This window comes from Gymnogyps californianus, chromosome 3 (assembly GCF_018139145.2).
Source record: "Gymnogyps californianus isolate 813 chromosome 3, ASM1813914v2, whole genome shotgun sequence".
Classification (NCBI taxonomy): Eukaryota; Metazoa; Chordata; class Aves; order Accipitriformes; family Cathartidae; genus Gymnogyps; species Gymnogyps californianus.
The window spans coordinates 60,732,800-60,758,702 of NC_059473.1; the positions used below are offsets into that span (position 1 = coordinate 60,732,800).

At 42.0% G+C, this 25,903-nt stretch overlaps 1 protein-coding gene across 3 annotated transcripts in view; it reads right to left on the reverse strand.

Moving 5' to 3' along the window:
- Positions 1-85: 85 nt before the first annotated feature.
- AIG1 (androgen induced 1) overlaps positions 86-25,903 on the reverse strand; it is a 125,468-nt gene continuing 99,650 nt past the window's right edge. For all 3 annotated transcript variants that reach the window (XM_050893712.1, XM_050893711.1, XM_050893710.1), the window contains 3 exons: positions 13,869-13,984; positions 3,950-4,113; positions 86-767 (listed from right to left, as the gene is read on the reverse strand). In XM_050893712.1, the coding sequence (XP_050749669.1) occupies positions 730-767; positions 3,950-4,113; positions 13,869-13,984 (318 nt within the window). In that variant the 3' untranslated portion in view covers positions 86-729. The remainder of the gene's footprint in view (positions 768-3,949; positions 4,114-13,868; positions 13,985-25,903) is intronic.

The window sequence follows — 25,903 nt, forward strand, 5'->3', positions numbered from 1 at the left end:
CTGACACTGGAAAACCCGAAAATACATCATTCAAATGCCACCAATCCATCTAGAATTTCAAGAATCAGCATGAAGAAACAGAAACGCAGGGATAATTTGATCTTTATTTAGGCCTATTTAAGAAAAGTTGCATCATATTCAGATAGTCTAACACCGCAAATAAGATTTTACTGGACTGATAAAATTATTAACATCACCGATTTAAGGCAGCTGTTACATTAGTGTTACATTAATATTTCAGTCAGATTGAATTCTTCTTCGGATACATTCATGCAATGAACTTCTACTGTATTTTTACACTGTACTTTTAAATACATAGGATTGTTTTGTTTCCCCATATTAGACCTATCTGGTTAAGCCTTTCTTAAACAATACAGAGAATGGACTCATTGTTCTTCTTGGTGGAAGTGAAAAGATTTAATGACTTAATGATTTAATGACTTATTTGATGCAAGAAATGCACGTTGAGAATGTCGTGGAGATAAATATACATCTTATATGTGTATGTCACATGCAAGCATGGGGAAACAGGAACGGAGGTTGAAACATTATTATTATTCTTAGCTAAAATTATCTTCCCTCCATATAAAACCCAAAAATATCCTTGCACTGAGCAGAGGGCCCATTAAACTTCCTCCTTTCCAAAAGATTCCTCTCCATGCCAACCTCTGTCGGGGATGAGAAATCTTCCATGGAGCCATAAACAATCCTCCATGTTGCCTCTACTGTTCAGTCTAATTTCGGCTTTTCTTTTCCTTCTTCAATACCTGAAAACACACGGAGAACAGCTTTTAAAAATCTCTCAATTAATAAAAATGAAGAGTTTACTTAGAGAGGTTCTTCTAATGCATTAATCTTTCTTTTCCCTTTATTGCTGTTGTTTCTCCCCTACTTGCTCACATGCTCGTGCATGTGTTACCTCACCTGCTGTGAACGAAAAGAGCATCTGCACACCTGATGGCAGTGGTTGTCCAGTAATGAACTGCACAATCCTCCCTCCCTCCAGACCATTTTCAAATCAGCCTAACCCCCTGCCGCATGCTCAGCCTTTGACGGCTGCAGGGGTCTGGGAACAGTTAGTTCCCTCACGTCCTCTGCTTACCTACAAGCAAATTCAAGTAGATGTTATTATAGCTGAAGCTAAGCAGCTGACTTTATTTGAAAGCAAGTTTTTAAAATTGTGTTTCAGAATTCAGTAACTTTAACCCCCCCCTCCATTTCAACACTGGATTTTTAAATATTTGCAAGTACATCTCCCTTTTCTGAGAGCACAAGAATGAAGAATCAATTACTGTTGGTAGGGTGCCTCTCTCTTCCTGTAACGGCCATGTCTTTCAGTAATATCAGGAGGGCTGAGTTGAGTGCAGGGCTCCTTAGAGAACTTATCCTTGCTGCAGGACTTGTCTCTTTTCTATGCCGAGCAAAGTCTGGGCCGGGCAGCAGATTGTGTTTTTTCTGGCAATGAAAACATTCAACTATTTCATATGCCTGTTCCTGGACAATGAATTACTATTGGTATCTGACAAAAGTATTGTTCTTCTGACTAAGCCCTCTCTGCCAGACATCTCAAATACAAATATTTCTTTTGGAGGTTTTCAGGCCTGCTGCATGCTGGAAAAGAAAGACTTCTGAGGACTGAAGGCAAAAGAGAAGCAATGTTTGGGAACGCCGAGAGGAAAATCCAGTCACAAGTAAGATCACCTGCTAATGCAATATACGCATAGATCGCAGGTACACCGAAAGTCACTTTAAAAACATAGTTAATTAATGCCAATACGGGAAACAGTAAGAGCCATCTGCAGTTAGAAAGCACAACTGCAGAGCTGCATTGCTGAAAGAAGCAACACGGAAACAAATGGGTCTGCGCATTGCCAGCAGCCCAAGTACAATGGCCCTGGGTGTTGCTGGCAAACCAATGTAATGGAAGAGCCACAGTTGAAGGTTTAACAACCAAAACAAGAGGCCGGGTCCAAAAGATTACAGTGGGTTTACAAGGCTGCTCCAGAGCCAATCTTGAGTCTTCTGATTTCTGCTGGAAGGAACTTTTCCAATAGTTTTAAATGAGCTGTTTTATTTGCCTTTTTAAAAGAGCCTCTTTCCTTTCTTCTGAAGCACTCTACTGCAGATGCATCAAATAGTTTGGCAGGAATGCAGATACCCTCAAAACTGTGGACAGACACTGGCTTGTACAAAGGGCAAATTTTTCCTTGCCTACCATGTTTGTGGTTTAACTTGGAAAAACTAACTGCAAATCATTTTGTCAGTAGTGAGGTTTTATTTAATGCTTCTCCAGAGGAAAAGGAAAAAACTCCAGACCCAAAACAACTCCCTCTCACCCCAGAAATCTTCTCATGGCAGACTGCTTTCATTTGCAAGCTTACTGCTCAAAAGTCCCTTTTAAATGTACAGTTTTCAAATAATATTTTCCCAAGTCTCGCATAGTGACTGGCATTATTTTACATCTCTGCTGTTTGCGGTGTGCCTGCCATACGCTTCAGGTTAGGTTTATGCAAAGCGTTTCAAGCACAGCAAACCAGCAGGTGACTCATGGCACTTTCTGGTTCGCAAGTGCTTGAGCCACAAAGGACTTCGGATCGATATTCTTTAACCAAATCAAGGAAATGATGGAGAGGATAATAAGGCCATGGTGAACCCTGGAAGAGGTTGGAAGAACGACTCGATTGACGTTAGCTCCTCTAGGGTGGAGGGCCACAAGAACCAGGGATTTTGTTATGCATACTGTGGAATAGTGAGGGAGATTTTCCACCATTTACTTATTCATGGAGTTGGTAAGAACATGTGATTCTTCACCACATTATTATTCTTCATACAGGACTTAGGTCAAGTGAAATTATTCCTTGAGGCTGCCTTTTTTAGAAACTTCTTTCCTGAATTAACTTAAATAAGTTAAATAGATGTGAATGTGACATCAAACTGAGGACTGAAAAGCAGACTTGAACACTGTGACCAATGATCACTGGTTCTAGAGCAAAACCAAAAAGACACTTTATACCTCGGTGCTAATATGAGCAAATGACAAGTAAAACTGCTTTGAGCTTCTGGCATTAGATTCTACCTAGTACTGGAGGACTTGTTAAAAGAGATTTGTGTGTGCAATAAACTACCATGTGAATTTATGGTGTATTAACCAGGGCACACTAAGTTTCCCAAAAGGGGATACACGCTGTTCACATGGCCCCAACGTGTTATGGGCCCAACGAATGTAATGACAGAAATCCCACAGAGCATGGATTTCACTCCAGTTGTGATTTGCCACTGCGGTGATTATGAATTTTGCTTATTTCAGGCAATTTGATAAATGAAAAACATCTTTCATAGATTAAAGGAACCTACTTTTAATCTTGTGTTTGTCTTATATTCCCTTTTCCTCTACTCAGCAATGTGTGGCCTAGGCAGGGTAGATGATGTAAAGTCTGCACAGTTATGTTTACCCCGCACTAAGGTGATCTTTCATTCCTACTATTTTACTGACATGAACATATTCATTTTCCTTGAGTAAATTTATAAGCAGAAAACACCTTATATCTGAAAATACTAAATTAATACATTTTTATTTCTAAGTCTAAGCTTACCATTAACAGCATTCCCACAGAATGATACTTTATTCTAGCTGCATTTAATGGGTTCATCAGCTAATGAGTGGGTTGTAAACCAAGTGGTTTGTAAACCTCGCAGGTAATTGCCAACAGCTCTTAAATTAGTATTGGAAGTCATAAAAAAGAATATATATTCATAGCTCATCATGCTCTCCAGCAGCCATTCCGTTCATCCGGCTGCTTTTAAGAGCAAGCAAGCAAGATGTTTCAGTGGAACTTCTGTCATTTTCCTTTGTTTTAGCCAGCTTAAAACCTTCTCGACTTTCAAGGGAGCAAACTCAAGTCCTGACAGTGTATATTTCATGAATTAATATTCCTAAAACAATACTCACATTTTTGAGTATCCCAGATGTAGTTGTTCAGGACCTCTCCCACCAAGTAGAATATGTTAATTATTACGGTAACAGCTGCAAAAAAGATTATTTTGACACCTGGGCTGAGGTGCTCAAGAAGCGGGTACACCCACACTCCTGTAACGTGGTGAATCCAGCACACCCTGAAACAAAACAAAAATAACAAGTACTGACTCTTACAGCCCTGTTTTTCAAAAGTAGCTTGGGCTACAGGCTTAGCTACTGTAACCTGAAAAGCAATTATTTGAAAGGACTGCAAGTTGCAACTGAACTGGAGCACCTGGATGACATCCACCCAGAACAGACATTACAAATGATGAAACTATGACTAATTTCCCACATTTTTACTGCTTTGTTTTAAATTCAATATGAGCAGTTCACCAATTTTCATGTTCTGATGCAGGCAGGTATTTCCTTGCTGCATTTATATTTACAAGGAATACACACCCCTGTTTCGTGCAGCAGTGTGGAAACTGCAGCACCCTCTGTTCCAAGCAGGTTCTTTACCCAAAGAGCATTCAGGGTTCTTCAGGCTCTCCTACACAGCCCAACTCTCTGCTTTCTGCAGCGTCCTTCTTTCATTTTGTATATGTTTGTGTGTTTCTGCTGCTTCTCCTCACTACACCTGGCAAATGCGTCAGTTTTTGGGTTTGCCAGAAACATCAGGTTCAGCTTCTTTTGAGAGAACAATTTCTTCAGCAACTGCGTTTTAGGTTGCTCTTCCTTTTCCTTCAGTTACCTGGTATCATTTGGGATCCAATAGTTTTTCTCTAGGTAGGATAAACATTAAAAAAAAAAAAAAAAGAAACCACCTCATCAGTGAAATTCTGCCGAGGTCCACACTCAATATACAGTAAAGGAAAAGGAATGATGGTGGTTTGCTGGTGGCATTCAGCTACAGTGGAGATTGTTGGTACACTAACCCAAGAGACAGGGTGTCAGCTTTACTGCAGTGCAGCCTGAAGAAGCACTCCGGGTATGTGGTTTTGCTGTCTGTGACTGCAGTGGACACCTGTACCCTCTGAAGGGATAGCTTTTGCATCGAGATCTGACGTGGTGAGTGGTGAAGTCAGAGGGAGCAGAGCGAGTCCATACATTCCAGTAGGGGGAAGCTAAGAAAGGCAAATGCTGCCAAACAACTGAGCAAACATCACGGAGGCTAACTGGGAAAAGTGCTCAGTGGAGACAGGCTGGGGCGCGTGAGCTGCTGGGCTCTCTTCAAGAATGTAAATGTCTTCCTTTCTGACCCGGCAATTTGAGAGAGCAGCTCACAGTGAAGCACAGCTAGAGAAGACTCAGCAGCTGCACAGACTATTATTGATGGGGATTTCCACGTCCATATGATTTGCTTCACTTGCTGATACTTCTATTTGTTTAAGGAAGACTTTTGATCACTAGATCAACAGTCATAGGCTCCTGAAGGGCAGAGACACTGAAGTCCACCCAAAATTGTTACCATAAATGCCTGTCACACAGAGAGTACAGAATCCCTGTTTAATGATTCTCCATCACCCTGGAAATGTACATGGTTGTCATAGCTTCCCTCCTCCTTAGAAAAGCGTTTATTACAGCCAAACCCTTAACAGTTGGACACCTCATGTAGGAATTCACATGTGTCAGTAAATTAATCTGCATGATCTAAATGCAGATTAAAAACCCTTTCTCCAAATGAGTTCACATATGGAAAATGATCTCTGTACTTTACAGTTATTTTCCACAACATTCTTCTGTGCCAGAATTAACCTGACAAGATAAAGGTATCTATCTGTGAAAAAAGAAAGGGTTCCTGTGTAACCCGTGGTAAGAGGGGATAGTTCCTCTTGATCAAAGAAAAAGATGGGACAGTTGAGTAGAAGGTAATGGGATGTCCTCTACTCCCAGGTTGGCTTAGCAGCGAGTGTCTCTTATTGCCTAACGTTTTTGTTTCATTTGCTTTCATTTTATGATGATTCTGTAAAAAACAAGGTCCAAGGAAAAAGCCTGAAAAAAAGCCAGTGCTTCTTTTTCACTTGTTTTCTCTGGTGTGATGAAACTGCCCAGCACTATAGAGCACCTTTACAGAAGGACTTTTCAAGGCACCTTCTAAACTGCACCTACGTAGCCAACTTCATGAACCAAGTAAAAGTGGCATTTACTAGAATGCAATTATGCTGGAAAGAGGAAATATGTTCTAAATCCAACCGATGAGTTACTGATGAGCTCCCGAATGTCAGCGATCTCTGGTTAGTTCAGTCTCTGAGTACCGCTCATACACTCTGCTCTCTGCTGCCCAGCACAGGGGCCCATTCATTGCTTGGTGATACTGGTCATGAGTTCAGCATGGCTGTTGTACGCCTGTCCCTGGTGCAGCCACACCGTAGGAACTCACGCTTTGAGCAGAAGAGGCACTGAGCGCCACTTGGGAGACAACGGTCACAAACCCATCTGACCAGCTGCCCTGATCTTCCTTAAAATGAGCTGTACCATGCCGCTCGCTACATTGGGATGGAGTAATATTAGCCTTCTCTCCACTGAGCAGTGACACACTGACTATTCCTGCATTGTCTATACCACAAACGGGAGCAGCAAAGGGACGACTGCTGCCATGGAAACCTCACCTGATGGCCTTTCTTAGTGGGTTCATTCCTGCTTCAATACAAGCTATCTCGACACCACACAATAAAGGGCTGATCAACCGTAGGCATAAAGCTTCCACACAAGATTGCTGATTACTAATGTTAATGAATGCCTTCAACGCTGCAGTTCTAGTAGTCATTATTCCTGTCCAACCTCATTATTAGATAAGCACAGGGGAGCATGCATTAAGATTTACTTAGGAGTGCAAATCTAGATCCAACTTCAGACCCTGTTACTGAACAGGTATAAAAAATGGGTCATTTAGATAAAAATAAACTGAGGAGAAAAAGTTTAAGCTAAAACTGGACTGGCTACTTTTGAGAAGATAAAATTAACTTGAACCTCCCTGTGTTTTGGTTCCGTGGCAGCCCATGTAGACGTAACTGTGTGTTTTCAAAGATGAATGTGTTACAGGTCATCGAGCTCATTTAGCCATCTGTTAGAATTGGTAAGAAAAGAAGGAATGGCAATATTCACACATTGTATTCAAATTAAAATGTCTGTTAAAAAAAGTGGTGATTTTTTGGAAATTTTCAACCAGCTGGTGTAGAAACCAGAAAAAGCTATTTGAAAACACACAGTATTGCTTCTTTTTAAAAAAATCTGTCAAAAATTTGACTTTGTAGCTGTTTTTCACTTCTAGTATACAGTAGATGATGCATATCTCTCCTATCAAAGTAATCAGGAGGAAATGAAAACTATGCAGAGAAGACACATGTACATTTATTCTTTGGCTTTAGATCTTTTGTTAATGAGGAAAAGTAACTCCAAAAAATTGTCAGAACCTTGTGGTTTATGTGTGCTCTACCCGTCACTTTGAGTAATGCAGCTGTTACAACAGCCTGTGTAAAACTTAGCCCTGGTAGAAGCAAGCTCAACACGTGGATATAATGGCAGATAACCATGACCACCCGAAAGATTTTGCAATGGGGGACATGCTGCAGAAAATGGTTGCTCCTTCTTGATGGCTGCTTTCAGCTACAGGAGTTTGAAAATACTTGCACAGGCATCACAGCTTGGCGGCACGTTGTGGTCTGAACTCTGAGAGTCTCCACCCGTTTCCTGCCCAAGTTGAGTCCTTCAGTGAAATCTGCAGCCAAACAACAATCAGTACTACGTGTTCTGGAAACAGGAACTACTAGATGAGGGGCTGTGTAACTTTTCAAGAGCAGTGAATGAGAGGACACAGAATAATAATGCATGTCATAAAATGGCTGAAGAGCTCCCAATGCTCTTCCTCATAACAGAAGAAGCACTTCAACAGAACTCAGAGACAAGAAATTCAAATCTGGTAATGGAAATACCTTTCTGCATGATACCTAATTAACCTCTGGAATGCTGTACCCTATCTTTCACCGATACACCACTGAAATCAAGATATTCAAAAAAGTTTTGAAGTATACAACTTTGGAAGTCTACTCAGTTCACTCCTCTTCTCTGGGCCGTATCATGCAACTCTAGCAAGCTTCTGAAGTCAGGAGACTGCACAAGCAATAAGAATATGTACAGTTATGCTTAAGTTCAAAGAGTACAAGGTATATAAACCATCAAGACTGAAGGATACAAGTATCTACTTTTTGACATAGGTTTTGGAAGAAAACTTCCCCTACAGGCTGGTTATTCCAAAATAGCCTGCTGCATCTTCTCCTGAAGCATCTGACATCAGCTACAAGCTAGAGCCTGGATACATGACAACTCTGATCCAGTACGGCAGTTCCTTTCTGGCTACTTCTTGCAGCAGCAAATCCTTTCCCACATCTTCTGTGCCATTCAGGTTTCCTGTGACTGGCAGAAAGGAAGGCTGAATCTTTGGTCCCAAACAAATCCTAGGCCAGTTCCCGTTGTGGCTACTCTTTACCAAACAACAGAACGTGGGCATTTTCTACGCTTTTATTTCATGATCTTTTCTAGCATCACTCTCTTCCTTTTCCACAGAAAGTGAGAACTTTACCCAGCACTATTAAATTGTGGAATGTCTCCCAAAGGAGGTGACAAGCTTACAGCAGCTGAGTCATTCAAAACTTGAACGAACAAATTATTTGTGGTTATAGAGTAGGGACCAACCCTGTGCTTTCAGAGGCAGAAGCACAATGACCCACACTAAATCTGTTCTACATTTTGTTTCTAATACTGACTGATGTGAGGCACATTTTCATAAATCCTTATGATTTTTTTTTCCTTTCTCCCCCCCAAAAAACATAGAACACCTTGTTCTGCATCTGATCAGAATTGTTAAGATCTCAGCCACATTAAGATGCTGGGCTTCTTATAATACCAGCCAGCCAGGCCTAAGTCACCTACACCAGGAATGAACGTTGTTTAGAAATTTTAAAGACTAAAAAATAAGTTGAATAAATAGTCATCAGTTATGAAATAACAGCAATCATCCCATCTTGTTCCAGTTTCTTACGCTGGATTCTTCTCCATTGATCTGAGTGGTGCTGAACAATACGTGCGTCATAGGACTGTGCTACTGGTATGGAGTGGCTTATGCAGTCAGAAGACAAGTCCTGGAAAACTGCAGCTGCAAATAATGTCGCATGCGAAACATACTCAGCATGACATGGTGCCGGCATCCTCTGGGATGAACAAAGCTTAGCAGAAATTTGTGTTTATGTATAGGTAGCTAGAATGACAGAAACTCCACAGATTTGCTGCAAGGTATTGTCATCTTTGGAAGTCATCTATTTTGATAAATAATATTTCATTTTAAATATAGTAATGGTTGCTATGCCTTCTTGAGCTATATTTTAAGGAGCTGCACAAGCAAGTGAGAATGTATTATCCATGCATGTAATCTGTGATTGTACTGTTGCTTTGACTGAAACATTTGAGGATGTGGAGGTGGAGGGGAGCCAGGATTTAACAGTCCATAATGGCTATTTCAGACCTAACAGGCTGAGGATCCATGCAGCCTTCTCTTGCTGAAAGCACTTCTGCTCCCCCACCTTCTTTCTGGGTCAGGTACAGGGGATGCTAATCCTCTCCTGGCCTATTTCTGCTGCTTCTACTTCTTCCTACTCTTTCCTGTTCTGAGTAGCTCTGGCTCCAACTCTTTTCTCCTCCTCTGCATTGTCTCATCTATCACCCACCTCTCCATCAGCCTTCCACTCTGACTTCAAAGCCTGTCTCTCTCTCCCCCTCCCAGCTTTTCCCACTTACTTGCATGATTTCAGCTTTCAAGCTGCTGACCTGTGAGCTGTACGTTTCCTTACCCATCTCTCTTTTAACCTATGGTTCTAGTTCCTCTCTTCTACTTGCCTCAAGGACTTTTCACTTGGTTTTCCCCAACCACTGATTCCTCTGATCTCTATTGAACTTCTGTCCTCAGTGCTCACTTCCAAAAGCATTCATGACCCGCCCCTACATACAGACCCTCAGCACACCCTAGCACAGCCATGCTCTGTCTCTCCTGCTCCATCGGCAGCAGCCACTTCAGAAATCCTTCCGGTTTCTCAATCCTGCCCTTCTTTACCAATATGGCTGTCAATTCCCACCAAGCTTCACGCTCTAACTCGCCATCCCTCTCTTCTCAATGTCAAGGTTTGTCCTAGCAGTCCGCATCCTTATCCCTTTGCCAACATCTGCTCTTTCTGATCTTCCTCTCCTTCTATGGAGAATCGCTAGTGGAAATCCTACAGCAAGGCTGACAGCATCCATCTCAAATTCATTCCAAATTCTCAGTGTACATTCCTTTCTCAAATTCATTCAAGAAGAATTCAGTAAATTACCCCATCTAAATGCTCTCCCTCCGCAAATCTACAGAACTCTCCTAAAGTCACTTCAAGAGAAACTTTATTTTCAAATGAAAGTTTAAAGGCACCTGAACTCTTTAAATAGATTTATCAAAGAATAAAAGAATGAATCAAGTCCAAGCTTGGCACATGTGGAGGCAGCTCCTAGTGGATTTGCGATAACAGTAAGAGAGCAGATCAAGTCTTTTGCTCCCAAACACGTAGCCCAGCATGACTAGAGCAGTGGAGTCAGGTTCTTAGGGTCTTTTTTTTTGGCATCCTCAAGCTCTTAAAAGCAAAGGGAACAAGAAAACCATTTTAAATAAACGTATTTGTCTCAGTTTATTTTAGGGACATATTAGGCTCTGATATTAGTTACCATGAGGTCATTCTTATTACAAGGAGCAATACATTTCTGGCTCTTTTCTGTTCCTTGACAACCAACTCCATACACCCACTGGCAGTATTTTCTGGTAGTACTGGCAAGCTCTTGGGTTTTCTTAGCACTGTCTAGATTTAACAATTCAACACAAATTGCGACCTTTTCAAGCCATGCTAAATAAAGCCAATCGGCCTTTCCCGTCTTATCCCATGGCCTTGATCCTGAAAGTCCATGTATGGTCTGCAACAGGCAATGCAAGTCTGTGAATGCTCTGCTTGGGCACAGTTCCTTAAGAGCAAGGGAGAGCTCCGCCTCACAGAGAGCGCATGAGCTAACTGTGCCTACTCAAATGCTCTCTGACTGAAGGGAGAGAATACAAAAAAAAGAAAGAAAAATAGGAAAAGGTTTTACTCTTCAAGAAAGGACGTTTCTCAGATAACATGTCTCTGAATAATGCTCAGGGGATATCAAGTTATTTAGCTATATTCTCCCAACTTCAGTGATTCTATTCAGAATTGTTCGTGTGTTTTCTCTTTTATCAAATATATATAACAAAAGCTTGCTATTCCACCATCTCTTTCATGCGTGAAAGATTCAGTCACATATGAAATAAAACAGAAGCTCTCCTCTACTTGGAGTTGAAAAAAAATGCATTAACAGAATCAAACCTAAACAATATCCTCCTGTATGCTCCTTTACAGTACAAAGTGTGACATGATACATAAATCATGTAACATGCTAAGAAGGTTTCAGCTGAGGTGGGGAGAGAGTTAAGAATTCAAGGGCAAAACATAGAGAACATCTGATTAGCAACTGTCTCTATACTGAGAGAGTTGCAGTGAAAACACGCTGAGGGAAAAATGACGTAGGGAGAAGGACAAATTCTCAAGCAGCAGATCCCTAACTTCTAGGTAAAAAACCATAAACCAAGAACTAAGCCGCAGCAGGGGACCCATGGACAACCAAAGGTACAAAGGAAGGAAGTTCCACCAGGCTGTATGTAACTAGGTCATTTGCAGGTGTAGTCTCATTTTAATGCACTGTGCTAACCTTGAGGGGTCTAAATGGTACACCAACAATGGCAGCAAATCTGAATTAAGTAATTGCAAACCCTCTAAGTGATTAAGGTCTCTACTTCAATGTGGTCACTTAGCAGCAGGAAGATAGTGGACCTCAGCTGTGAAAGGCAGGCACACTCTGAGTGAGAGGGATGAAAAAACCTTCACTTTTCATACTTTCTGGTAGATTTTCCCAACCTGTGTATGTGAGATACATTGTATTGATATCATTGAGCCAAGATTTGGCTTGCACCCTCAACCAAATCTTGGATAGAGGCTTCAATAACACTTGCAGGCTGAAGACATGCAGAACTTGCAGATGATGGCACAGTGTAGCTCGTGTCTGCCTCCAGTCTTCCCCAAAGACCTTCTTTCATAAGAATAGAAGGAGAAATGGGCTGTAAGTGCAGAATTTAGCAGGATGACCTTTAGGCTGAATAAGCAATTGTCTCAGACCATCTTTAGGGAAATCACAACTTGGAAGAAGGTGAGACACTTGAGAGTAGCCCTATCCGTTTTGGAAATAATGTGCGTGTAGGCAAAATCAATAAACAGCAAAAGCAAAGGGAGATGATCATAGTCGATCATCTATATCCGCTTAGTAGTTAATTTCTTAATGCAGAATCTTCTTCTCCTGCTTTACTTGTCGTGCAATTTCCTTTTACCTTGTACTTGTAGCTGTAGGATGTAGACGCACTGTAGTAGGCAGGATCAAGCCATATGAGTATCACACCGATATTGTAACAGATTCTTAAAAGATTTTAAGACACCCCTGGTTTTATTTCACTTGCAGAACTGGATTGTTTCAATTTTCTATTCCTATTGAATACTATTGCATGTGGCTACTCAGATGATTTTGAGAAAACAGGAGTTGCCATAGGAGGTCAGATCACAGGTAAAGTAACTCTGCCAGCCTGTCTCTAGGCACCCTTCAGAGGAAGGTCGAGAACTATCACAGTTATGCATTACTATATACGGGTTAAAAAAACGTAATTACTTTCTCCTGAAGGAATCATTACGTGCCTTTTTGCATGAGGCTGTTCTTATCTCACAATTACAAATATTATTCTTTTTTAAGAAGGACATGTATGTTTATAAAAGCAAATGGCAGAATGTGACTGTTGTCCTGGGACACAACATCCCACTTCAGTTGGATTACTAGCATTTTATGATCACTCACTGTGCATGGATGTGTACGAATAATGGCCTCTTCCATTGGACCGAAGGGGCAAGTTGCATAGTTGAAGCAGTATGACAGTACTGCCTTGAGCCCGTGTTCCTCTCTCATTAGTTTTATCTCACTTGACTGGTGGAAAAAGCAGTATTATCCACAATTTTGGAAAATATCCTCTTAGCTGAGGGAAGGGTGTTGTGAGGTGAGAAGAAAGAATACGAGAACTAAACAGGAGGTCATGAAATGTTTGCAGAAAGGATAAAGGACATATGGTATCAAAGGAGCATTGTAAATAAAACAAAGGTTTAGTGAAAAACAAAATGCTAGTATGACCAAAATAAATTAACTCTGTCATGTAAGTCAGGTGCTTGAACAGAAACTGCCCAAAGACTTAATTTAATGTTGTGTAAGAAAGGTTATTTCTGTTTTAGTTTAATTTTTCACAAACATTTGCATTTTTTAAAACAAACTTCAGAGTGTTTGGATTACTGGCTTATTCTGTAATCAATTTTACAGAAAGAATTTATGAACTAGTAAAGAAAAAAGACAGTGTTCTATCTTTTCTGTTGCTGCTTAAATACTGATGCAGGAAATCATTTGCCTATTCTCAATTTTATTTGATAGAACAAAAACCGTAAGCAATAAAACTAAGGTCCAAGAAAAACATTTAGCTTGAAAAAAGGTTGAAAAATGTACCCTTGGAAAGACCACTGCTTACATGGGATTGTTCAACAAATTCCTGTTGTGTGAGGTTTGGCATATACTTTCTAAAAATATAAGCATCTGGGGAAACCAGACAAAGCCCAGGTCTTGGACCAAAAGAGGCATGCAGCGTGAATCTGTTAGTGATTATATCCATAATGAAATATGTGTCCAAATTTAGCAGTACAAAACCCTCAATACAATATGAAAACACAGTGTGTACAGCCCTTACCATAAAATATAGCCAACAGCGAAGGTGCACACTGCAGCCAGTCCACAGCTCCTGCTGGGATACTGATGGTGTGTTGTTCTCATCTCGATTAATACAAAGGGTAAAACTGTTGTATGCTGAAAAAAACAAAACAATGGGGGAAAACCAGGTGATACAAATGATTCTCACTGCATTTCCATGCTAGTTCTACAATAAGAAACTTAATCACAAAAACCTGAAGACAATTTCTTGATGGTTAGAAAGACAAGGTAAAATGACTGTAAGTCAATCAATAACCCAAACAATATCATTGCTATAACATCCAATTGTTCAAGAGAGCACAGGAAAACTGAGTGAGAAGAACGTGCTTTTCCTTTTGTCCAGGAATCTAAGGCAGATACTCAGTGAGTAAAAAGTGGATGTGGCATGAGGGGACACGGGTCCCAGTCCCAGTTTGGCCTTGCAGTTGCTCTGCGATCTTTGCCACATCAGTTATTTTGACCATTCAAGTTAGGAGGCAACGCATCTGATTTTCAGAGACTCTAAGCACAAACAATGCCAAATGAATGAATATAAATGGAGGTATTTAATGCTTCTGAGAATTAGGTTTAAATGTATCTCAATCTGGGGACCTGAAACAGGGGACCCAGTGATATGCAAATGATAGCTTCAATACCTCTGTTCCTCCATCTGTAAGACAGGAGCAATTATCTTCTTCAGAAAGGTGTTGTGAATCTTAATTTGTTAGTTGTTGTGCAAAATGGTTTTAGATTCCCAAATGAAACATATGAAAGCCAAAGCTGTAAAAACCATTTTCAGCCACTTGTCTTTATTTAGCTGTGAAACTCCTTATTTTGTCATTTTTCCATACACATTTCCTACGCTGCCCCTTCTGAGAAGGTCTGTTCATCCAATTAATGTCAGCAGCATGAAAAATTGCATCTAGTCTGCCCCCAACACTCGATGTCTAGATTTCAGAGTGCTGGCAGGCATGAAAATATACATAAGCAAAGAACAAATGTGCCAGGAAATAAACCCCATCGTTTCTGAATACACAGCTCACCTAGGACCAGCATTATTGGCGACTCCAGAAACACACCTTGCCTTGCTACCATGGGGCCAAGTTATCGCTGGTGTCTAAAGGGAATTACTTCGGTTGAGAGCTTGGCTCTGGGGCTTGGTGTGACTGTGACTGTGAACTCTCCTGCCCAGTCCACAGGGAGGTCTGCAGGTGCAAGGACTGCAAGGGCAGTCTAAGCCCTAAACCAGGTTCAATCCTTCCCCAAGCACTTGATCACCAACTGGAAAAGAAGGTTATGGCTTATGCTGGCCATGTTCTGCCATCAGATGCGCACATGTAGTTCTGGGGGGAGCTGGAGGGCCAGATTTGTAAGTTTGTAATGATTATGCTGTAAATCCACACCGATTTTCACCAACATGAAGGCAGGACAGGCATGGAGTAGAAATATCCTTGTGGGGATAACAGGTCCAAATGAGAGGAAACAGAGTGGGATCTGAGCCTTTAACAACTGTGGAGAAGGAAGAATTGTTTGAATGGGAAATTATAAGATAATGGAAATGCTCTGGCTCAGAGATGTAACATAATTTGAATTGGATAACTGCTCTGATTTTCAAGGCATTAGTAATTAATGACTAGCATTTGGAGACTGTCAGGTGGATAATACAGCAGTTAGGGGAGCTTTCCATTTCTTCATCTTTTAACAACTTGTTCCGCCCCCATCCCTTTAAACAGTATAAATCAGCATCAAGGGAATGCAAAGATGTTTTACATGTGGTCTGCGATAGAGGTGCCCACTATTAGATTAGAGATCTATAAACTGCGCAGGACCTTCAGAGTCCATTAACAGGAACTGACAGCAAAGCAAGCCCTGGAGATTCACCTGTATGTCCTGCATCTGTATGGAAAAGGTCTTCAGACAGAGATCAGTACCTCACTCTGCACAGCCCCCAAAAGCAGAGTAGCTGGAGGCTGTGCACATGTCTCCTGCCCTGCCTCCGTAACCTCTTCAGAGAAAAAACCAGAAGACAACAAAGACTATTAACTCCAAACCCCACCCTTGATATTCCTTGTAGGATATATTCTTATGATCCAGTCACTTAGTCTTAACTCTTCATTATATGGATGATGGTTACAGAGCTTCTGAGCTCCGTTTCTCAATTGAAATGTTTACTGCTTTAGATACTGCTTGTTGATGTGCTCTTCATTGATGATAACAACTCAACAGCTTGCCAATTAAAAAGTAGTTAAAATAATTTCAGCAATCAACCCTTAATCTAGAGTCCTCTTCTCTTTTCCCTCCTCCCAATTCCTGTGGTTATATAATAAAATAGGTCATTATTTTCCTAAATTCTCCCTTCTGCTCTTTTCTAAAGGTAAGGGGGGGGGGGGGGGAGAGGATAATGAGCTGTATCACTAAAGAGTTTGTGTACAAAATCCTGTTAAAAGTACAGTGCAATTAAAAGTGTAAGGAGAAAATCAGAGACGTGTATCTTTAATCTTAGTCTGTTATAGCAAATGTCGACGCTACCTGCAAACACTGTAGTTTTACAAATCCAGAGTATGAACTTTGGTTTAAAATGTTCTAGTTAAACTGCCACTCTAAAAAGCTGTTTCAGATGCTTTACCCAAACTACAACCACGATAAAATTTCCCTCTCCTACATTTCAGCCCCTTCAAAAACTTTAATTTAAAAAATATGAAATTTTGTAGGCAGGGATACCTTCTGTCAAACAGTGCCAATTAAAACTCTGGCGCTATAAATACCAAATTTGAATCAGACTGGCACCTGGACTGAAGTCTAGTGAAGGTGAGCAGGGGTCAAATGTGCTTGGAGTGGGATCCATCAGGGCTGGGAAAGCTGCAGGAGGCCAGAAATTTCATACCCTCTAACGTTTTTGCCACCTGATTTCTGAATAAACTTGGTCCAATGGGCATCTGAGGCTTAGAGAGAAAATACCATTGATGCTTCCTTGACCTGTTTGTTAAAGATCACACTGTGCCAATCACAGATGCCTGACTGGTATCTCTGGGACTGATCCCTTTTACTTACCAGCAGGCCGGAGGACAGCACAACATTTCTCACCTTGCTTGTCAAAGTATCTCCAGGGGCTTACTTGAGAGAAGACTAAGGAATGAGGAAGTTCAAATAACAAGGAGGTTTAAATGGTGAGGATTATTAGCTGCTGTAACAGCTTTCCAGTAGTTGTTATTTTGCACCATTTAAAGTCTTTAAGAAAAGGAAAAATTTATAATTAGAGTATAATGACTAGTATAGCATTATAATAGTAGTAAACTATACTAGTACTAGTAATCAATGCTATATTGATAAGGCACTTTTATTACGGACTAAGTACTTACAAGCAAGGCTGCATTTTTACCTGGACATCTTATTCTGCTCCCACTGAGACCAGCTGCTCCTGTGAGACAGTTTTGCCTGTATGACTTGTAATAAGCAATGCTGCAGGTACGTCAGGGAGCACCACCTCCATCAGTCGGGAAGGTGACACTCGCTGCACGTGCACCCTGGGGGGACCACAGGCTCGCGGTAGCCCCCAGCTCTGCCGGGGCAGCAGCGAGGGAGCTAATGAACCCTATCATTAGCAGGAGCTCTTAGCTTGGGCTCAGTAACTCTATCTACTTGCAAGAAAATGTAACCTGTCAGCTTCTCCCGCTGCGACCGTGCTGCTACCTGCCAGGGTGCCCTCCCAGCCACAAACCCCTTTTTCTCCGGAGTGCCAAGGCAGTGACCCTCAGACCCATTTTTAACCCCTCTCTGAAGGATCCATCTGCCAAGACTGCCTTGTGAGTTGAAGCGTGGCCATAAGCCCCCGTTACCCGGCCGCAGCATTGCCCTGCTCAGACCCCTCGTGCCCTGTCACTGTCTGTCCCTCCAGTGGGGAAGGGAGCTTTGACAGATTTTTATGCTTGCTAGGTCTGCTAGCAAGTGGTGGTCTCTGCAGAGCAGCAAGCTGCAATTTCCTCCCCATTTTGTGTCTACCACACAGTGCTGCTTCCTGAGGTCCCATCACCTACAAGTGGGGAAGAAATTTGGCTTGCTGAATCTTCAACTGCTGGTAACAATGCATGAAAACAGAGAGAAACCAGCCCGATGCGCGGAGGTCAGGTGGAATTTGCAGGAAGGTTACTGTATGGAGAATTTGATCCAGAAAACACTCGGGAGATTGACTCCAAAGGAGCAACCTCTGAGTGAAGCTGAATTAGCACACACTGCAAAAAAAGCCACCCCGAGAGCTGCAGGCGAATTAATTCCTAGAACCACTGCAACTGCTTCCTGAGAGAAACTCTACTCATTAATGACTCTTTAAAAGATATTTTTAAAATACGCACCACCTCCCACATGGTATGTATGGGCCTAATGACATTTGAGACTGGAAAATCACATTACAAATAGGCAGCACATCTGTAGTGTTGGCTTGACAAGTTGAGCTTTGATGGAGGACTGTGCTTCCCCATTTTAGGTGTGTGCTTCAACAGGTAGTTGGAAAAAAAGACTTTATGCAAATCAGGTACATTAAGAATGAGTTCTGTAATAGTCTTTAGGCAAATTAAGTGCTCATTCTTGAAAGCCTGATTATATATTTTATCTTCCAACCAGTAAGTGCTGCTTTTTTTAACAATGTTTTCATCAATACTTTGCTTGGCCTTTTCTCCTCCCTTAACTGTGTTTTAAAAGGAATGTCAAAGCTTTTCGAAAGGTGCTAAATTGACAGCTTTGTGTATTGGTATCTTCTGTCCTTAGCACAACCATGGCAGTGCTATCTTCCCACGTCACCGAGTCCTGATCTGCAGAGACTGTCCAGAACTACATTTACAAGGAGTTCAGTCTAGAAAAGCATCTGCTTTCTCAGATGCCCAGTCAGTACGCAGAAGTTCTGCAGGGACGCTGAAACCATTTGGGGATCACGTAAATTGTGATTATAATTCACTTCAGCCAATAGAACACTGCCACTTGTTACTCAATTTGATCAGACTAAAATCTACAGGGTATAGGACATTTTAGTTCAATGGATATACTGTGGACCTCTATTGAGAGGGCTTCAGTGTGACATTCAGCCCATGCTCTTAAGAGTCAGTGAAAGCCCAGTGACAAGAAAGGAGGCCTTGCAGCTTTGATGTCACCAACATTTTAACTGATGGACTGGGAGCCTCCTGGAAGTGCTAGTGCTCCCTGGAACAAGGAGGCTGCAGATGGGTCTCCACCCACAGAACTTGTGCAGCCTGGGACCTGGAGGGCTGCATCTGCCACCCAAAGCTGCGTCCGGGTTGAAGCCTCTGCCCTGGCAGGGGCAGCTGCTCCAACATCTGCTGGGGACACTGCCCTGCAGCACACCGCCACCGTGCCCGAGACTTAACACTGGTACGAATTTGACGTACCCCCCTTCTTTACACCCTGCTGCGCAAACTGCTGTGCAAACTGCTGCATCTGCCGGCTGCCTCTGCTTTCTGTCTTTCTAAGTTCCTCTATAAAATCTAGTTTCCATTAGTAGGATGTTACCCTTCACTTTTTTTTTTCTGAACTCACAACCAGATTACGTGTTGTTAAACAGCTGCTGCATGTCAGAATGAGTGAAGCAATCTGTCTGCATCTCCTTCTTACCTCTCAGGGGTTCGTGCAGCACCTTGAGATTAAAGGTTTTACAGAAATGACCAGCGAAATGACCTATGCTCATTCCTCTTAATTTAAAATCACTACTGATGTATTCACCTTAGAAACCAATACTAATAGGCCTTAAAATCCCTACAGTTGTAGTCAGCGCCATTTGTAGAGTAATAGCAGGGATAAAACTGCATTTTCCGCCTGCTCCTAGCAGAGTAACGTGGAGAACCAGATCAGAAACTAGTAAAACAAGGGGCACGATTATGATTTACTCATTGAGAAACTTCTGAGAAAGAAACAGCTGGCAAGAGAGTATTTATGTGTCATCTGAAGGATGATACCTTCCACCAAGGCAGCCTAATCCATAAAGAGAGCAGCAGGATATCAGAGCTGGGTGCATAATAAATTGGAATCCTTGAGTGAGTCTGAGCCCTTCTGAGACTGAAAGCGCTGGTAGCACTTTTCCTCTTACAAATGAGAAATTATGACTATTAACTGAGACACGCTGATGCACAGGATGCACTCCAAGGCAGCCACAGACGGCTCGTTAATTGTTATTGTAGGTTGGAGGGAGGAAGAAGTATTGTATGATCTAAACAAAGACTAATACCCTATAACGCCACAAAACACACAAGAGCCAGAGATAACCATTTTCAATCAATATAAGAGTGTAGAGTTCTTTGAAAAGAATATTAACACTTCCTCCTTAATGTTACCCCCTCTCTTCTACTTTTCTGTAAATAAATACAGTGGACATGGCATATCTGACTTAACAGGAATTGTATCACTTTCTCCACGCATACCTAATGTTGATGGATTTGTTCTTGTTGTTTCTGACACATGCAGTACATACTATATATTGAAATAGCAGTGTCAATCTGATCTCACCCCTATGACTGTACTAGTGTCAGGGAGGTTATATATAGGTATTTATCTATAGAATTTCCACAGTGCCAATCACTGAAGCACTTCAGCCCCTCAAAAGTGTTACTAAACATACCCTCACAGCAGCCCTGATATGTAGGGGCAGGATTTCCTATCCCCATTTTGCAGGAGGGCAAGATGAAGATGGCATGCCTCACTCCAAGTCATGTAGGGTAGCTATGGAAGAATGGAGAACCACATCGTATTCCTCAGTTCCATTCCTAGGTGTCAGCCTAAGATGAGCAAGCACGTATAGAGAAGCAACAAAAATTTGGTATGAAAGCCAATCTACTCATTCAAGTTTACAGCTTGGAGACATCTTGGCCCTTTCAGCATCTCTCAGTTGTTACCTTGATCGACCCTCTGTCCTGGTTCCCCTCTGCTTTTGGAGGCTTCTTCAGTTGCCTCCCTCTGAGCTGTCTCTCTCTCTCCCATCTCAGCTCCTGCTGCTTCAAGCTGCTTCCTCGCAGCCCAAGCAGTAGGATGTGCCCTCTGTGCCCTCCTGGCCCTGATTCCGCAGCTGCCAGGGTGATGCATCCTCTCTTCTGTCTTGGCCTCTTTCAGTCACCACAGGTCTTCCTTTCACATCCATCAGTATGTTTGGCAGGCATAGATAATGCCTTAACTTGACACATCAAAATCTTGGTCACTTGGACTGGAAACAAGATGATGGCAGGGACGGGACAGGACAGGACATGGCACATCTGGTATAGCAAAATTGCGCAAAATCAGTGCCATGTTGCCAAACAGAACAGCACTGCTACATGTTTAAGTTTCTTTAACTTTGTATAATTCAATATACCTACTTTTAATGCATGTCATGTATCCAGATGTCATTGAACACACGCAAAGTGCAATGTCACGTAAGTCACCTCTCTCCTTTTGCTGGGATCCCTTAGCTAGGCTTTTTGTTCCTTCCGTGCCATGCCCAAACTCCCCAGTCAGCTCCCGACAGCATGCTCTGCACTACCGTTAGGAGACTTTTAAAATACAAGAGAATCAACAAAGCCCAGGTTCTGTGCACTCAGCCACAGCTGAGCAAACCCTGTGAACTCCAATTTACTTTCAAGCTCAAGTCCTTATTTTTGTCACAAAATCCTTCGAAAAAACACACCAGTAACAATGTGGAACATACACACACACGCACACATCCTGTGCAAGGATCACTCGTTAATCACAATGTTATGCAAAGTAATTTTTCTACATATTTTGTTCAGCTTATTTGCCTCTTACTAGTTAAACCACTTGCCCTAGAATTTCTTAAACTACTATTTGCAACAAGGTTTATCTAGGCAAAGAAATATATTCTTGTCTCTTACAATTTTCCTTAAAATCAGTGATTATACACACACACACACACACACACACACTCTCTTACATGTATCACTGAGATTTAATTTGCGTGAATGAATGTTGACTGTTTATGCAGGTCATGCTGAAAAAGTGCTAGTAAAGTCATTGAGCTTCATGTATTCCTAGCACAAAAATCAGTACAGAAAGCTTGCAGATGTATTTTAGCAATGGTTTAAAACAATTTTGCTCATATGGAAAATAGTATTCTTCTCCTTGAAAAGCCAGCTCCTTCCATATCATTGAGTCTAATTGCACAGGCCTCAAAAAGAGAAAATGATTTGTATCAATATGTTTTCTAAATCTCTTTAACTGACTTGAAAAGTTTATCTGTACATAAAACGTGCCATGTTAAATTCTAATATCTGGCAATCTCCCAGGGCTAGCACTAAGGCTTTCACAGAAGGATATTTTTGGCTTCATGATAGCCAAAGTATCCTCTTTCTAACCTGAAGACATTGGACTCTGAATCTGTCGCTGGTCCAGGACTGAATATTGCTTGTCCTGGGCTTTGGGCCAGTATAATTTGGGGAAAGAAATTCCACATTTGGGAAAATCAAGAAACCATTATTTGGCAGTTTCTTTTTCAAATGGTGGCTCTTTGATGCTATTCGGAAATTTAAAATCTTGGAAGTGGTTACTGAGGAGGTGGATTTATTGGGTGTTGTGTGGGTGAGGTAGCCAAAGGTCAAACTTTGGTCTATCACGTGGTGACTGCAACTATCTGCAACTTGGTTCAAACAATTTATCTCAGAGACATTGTCATTATCTTTATTTAATTATTTCTTTATATTATACATGCAAACTCCTTTAATGAGTAACTCTAGAGGATGTAACCTCCTAAGCTTTTTTGTTCTCATATTACAGAAAGCAGTAGCAGACTAACCTGAGTGTGGTCTCATTACTGCACCCAGCGGTCTGTCTGTAACCAGTTTTGCCTGAAGTGCATTGCCCTGCGTCTTCTAAATAGCATATACTCCACTGTGAGGCAGAGGCGCATGAGGGAAGAGCTTCTCAAGCAATGGTGCACGTGCCCCTGGCCAAAGTGCTGCATGAGCATCAGCTCCACATTCCTCCAGCCTGTGCAACAGTGCAGGGCTAAGCTGTGCCGCAGCAGCTGGACACCGGCAGCTACTGCCGAGGGACCTGATGACCGATGATAAGCCATGGCCAGGCACCAAAGCAGCTCTCAGCTCTGCACTTGGCTTTGCTGATGGCACCTGCTGCAGGAAAAAAAATGCTGCTGGTCTTGCACTCTGTGCTCAGGATGCAGAAGCCAGGCCAAGGCAGGGTCTAGAGGCACCACAAGATTAGTAAGACCAGGAGTGATGTGCTTTCAGTAGGTGAGTAAGGCACTAGCATGTGCTGGGGTGCAGGGAAGAGAGGGTATGTGGTGGGGGTGTAGGGAAGGCAGGAGGCATGGGCTGGGGTCCTGCATTTGTTGAGGGGCAGATGGGGCAGCAGGTATGGTTGGAAAACTTGTTGAGGGGGAAAATGAGTTTGTGCAGGACGGCAGGGGAAGAAAGATGAAGGTGCAGCCCTGCTTGTGTGTCTCCTAGAGCTGCTTCTCCTCTGCAAAGAAGGCACGTAAGCAAACAAGCCTGGGGAACATCCTGAACTAAGGTCTTCTATCACGAAAACACACTGACATTCCCTACTTGTTTTACCCACTGTATGACATACTTTATTTAGGAGAATCGTTCTGCTTCAAATGCAATTAGTTCTAAATACTATTGTTCATGTTAAAACAATTGTTATTTTGATTGATAGTAAAAGCCTACACACCATAGTAAAGGCAGCAATGCCGGACACAAAGACATTACAAAATCTATAACCTGACCCTTTAAAACCTGACTTGAACCATCAGATTTGACTTATAAGACTAGTTACAATAGTGCTTCATGCAAAAAGCATTAGGTTAATGCTGGATCAGGCAAAGTTGCCAAACACACCCTGGCATAATTAATCAAGAATATTTCAAAAACAGATCGCCTCCAAGAGGTTATTGATTTCCTGTCACGACACGTTTTCCTCATGAGGTGCTACAATGCTATGTATCTGAGATGTGCTGGCGTTTATTTTTCAGTGACTAAGCCTTGATCTATCTTCCTGGATTCCTGCCACTGGTGCATTGACATCTGCAACTACTCATGTTTGACAGTCTCATGCATGAGCTATGTGGCTTCCAACTTGGATGGGATTAGTATAGGAGACTTTCTGAATACTTCAAATGTAATTGAAAGCAGATAAATACAAGGGTCTCAAGAGGGTGGCATACTTTTTACAAATGGAATCACATTAAATCACGTGTATGCATGCTTAGACTGAGAAACATCTCAGTGTTAACCAGCATAGTATGGTTATGTGTTTGCCCTTGTTCTTAAATACATATGAATCCTGATAACATCACATCTTTCTAAAATCCAAATATGCTGCATGGCTAAAGTGTGGTTTAGACAAGCATGAAAAGGTACGCATTTGGGGAGAAGGGTGGGGGAAGAGGAACGTATGCAGAGACTGACAGGTGTTTTGCCTTTCATCCATGCTTGAACTAAGGCATTCATGTCTTCTGTGAACCACCCCTGCCAAGTGATGAGAGCTGAAGACAAACTATACATCATGTAACTCGAGATTATACTGTTATAGTGTCAAATGTCAGCAAATAAGAAATGATGTTTTCTTTTAGAGCAAAATTCAACCACATTCCTTACATAGAACACATTTCTATTTACCTATTTTTCTCGGTAAATGTGGACATTGATACCGTAATCTGTAAATGTATTTCTGTACATATTTACTGAATACTGTAAAATAGAGGATGTAAATAAAACTGACGTTAACACTGCTGTACAGAGTTTATCTTTCACATTTCCTTACTTTTTTAGACTTTGAACTCTGCAAACATAAGTAATCTTGCTTTAACGCAGATAGTGCAGAGCTCGATAAATCTTTTAATGGGAAATGGCCTGCTATTTCCTGCCATCAAATACCTGTTTGAGGATTGCAGTGATGGGCAATATACGAGCATCACAAGAGGACAGCGATACTGAACATATGTGATATCAACGGGCTCCAAGACGATGAGGTTGCAGTGGAGCTGTGATACCCATAGTATTAAAGCTACGGGCTTCTCTGGGTTGTCTTGCAGAGTCTGGCCTGATTTTTTCTGTTCAGCTTAACCTTGATATGCCTGTCTCTGCTTCCCTCACTAACAGCTCTGTGCCCAGCCAGGCTGATCTCACTGAGCTATCAGTGACCTGCATGGCTTTTCTATTTCAGATGTGAAAAAGGAAGAAGAGCTGGAGATGTGATGTGATTCTTCTTACCACATGGCAGCATTCTTCCTAGCAAGGAGGGGAGCAGAACTGTCGTATATGTGAGGTCAGTGGTTCCTGGGAGAGCAGTAGGTGAGCGGGAGGGTTGCAATGGGATAAGTGGTCTCATGTCTCATACTCTGGAGAACCCTGGAGGAAGGAAGGCTTCTTGCTCTGCCTGGTGCTGCAGCTCCTGTCATGGAATGAAGTCCTCAAGGACTTCTGCTTCAGCCTCCCAGCAACAGAAATCAGCTGAGGTCTGAAGTAGTTAATGTGAGGTACCCCTTGGTCTCCTTCCCAGGACCCTGCTAAATGTGGTCAGAGAAGTTCATCAGTTTGGTGACACTTGTAGTATCATAATGCATTTTTCTGGTAGTAGAAAATTTATCTGTATTCCCCTACTGCCACAGGGATTCAAGACAGAACTTCCTTTGCAGCACCTGCTCATAAAGCTGTACAATCAGTCATCTGTAAAGTTTTGCCATGTATCCTTCAGCTGGTTTGATCTCTTCTGTGCTGGGGGATGTATGCCAGTATTGGGACTGAGGTCACCCACACATGCAAGTGGTTCATGACACTTTAAACATAAGAAATCTCTTTTTCAACTGTGAGGATGATCAAACACTGAAAGTGGTTGCCCAGAGAGGTTATGGAGTCTCCATCCTTGGCGATAATCAAAACCTGACTGGACCCTGTTCTAGGCCACTGGCTCTAGCTGACCCTGCTTGAGCAGGGGGGCTGGACAAGGCGATCTCCACAGGTGCCTTCCCACCTCAGCGACTCTGTGATTCTATGACTCTATGTCCCTAATTGCCTGGCTGTTATGGTC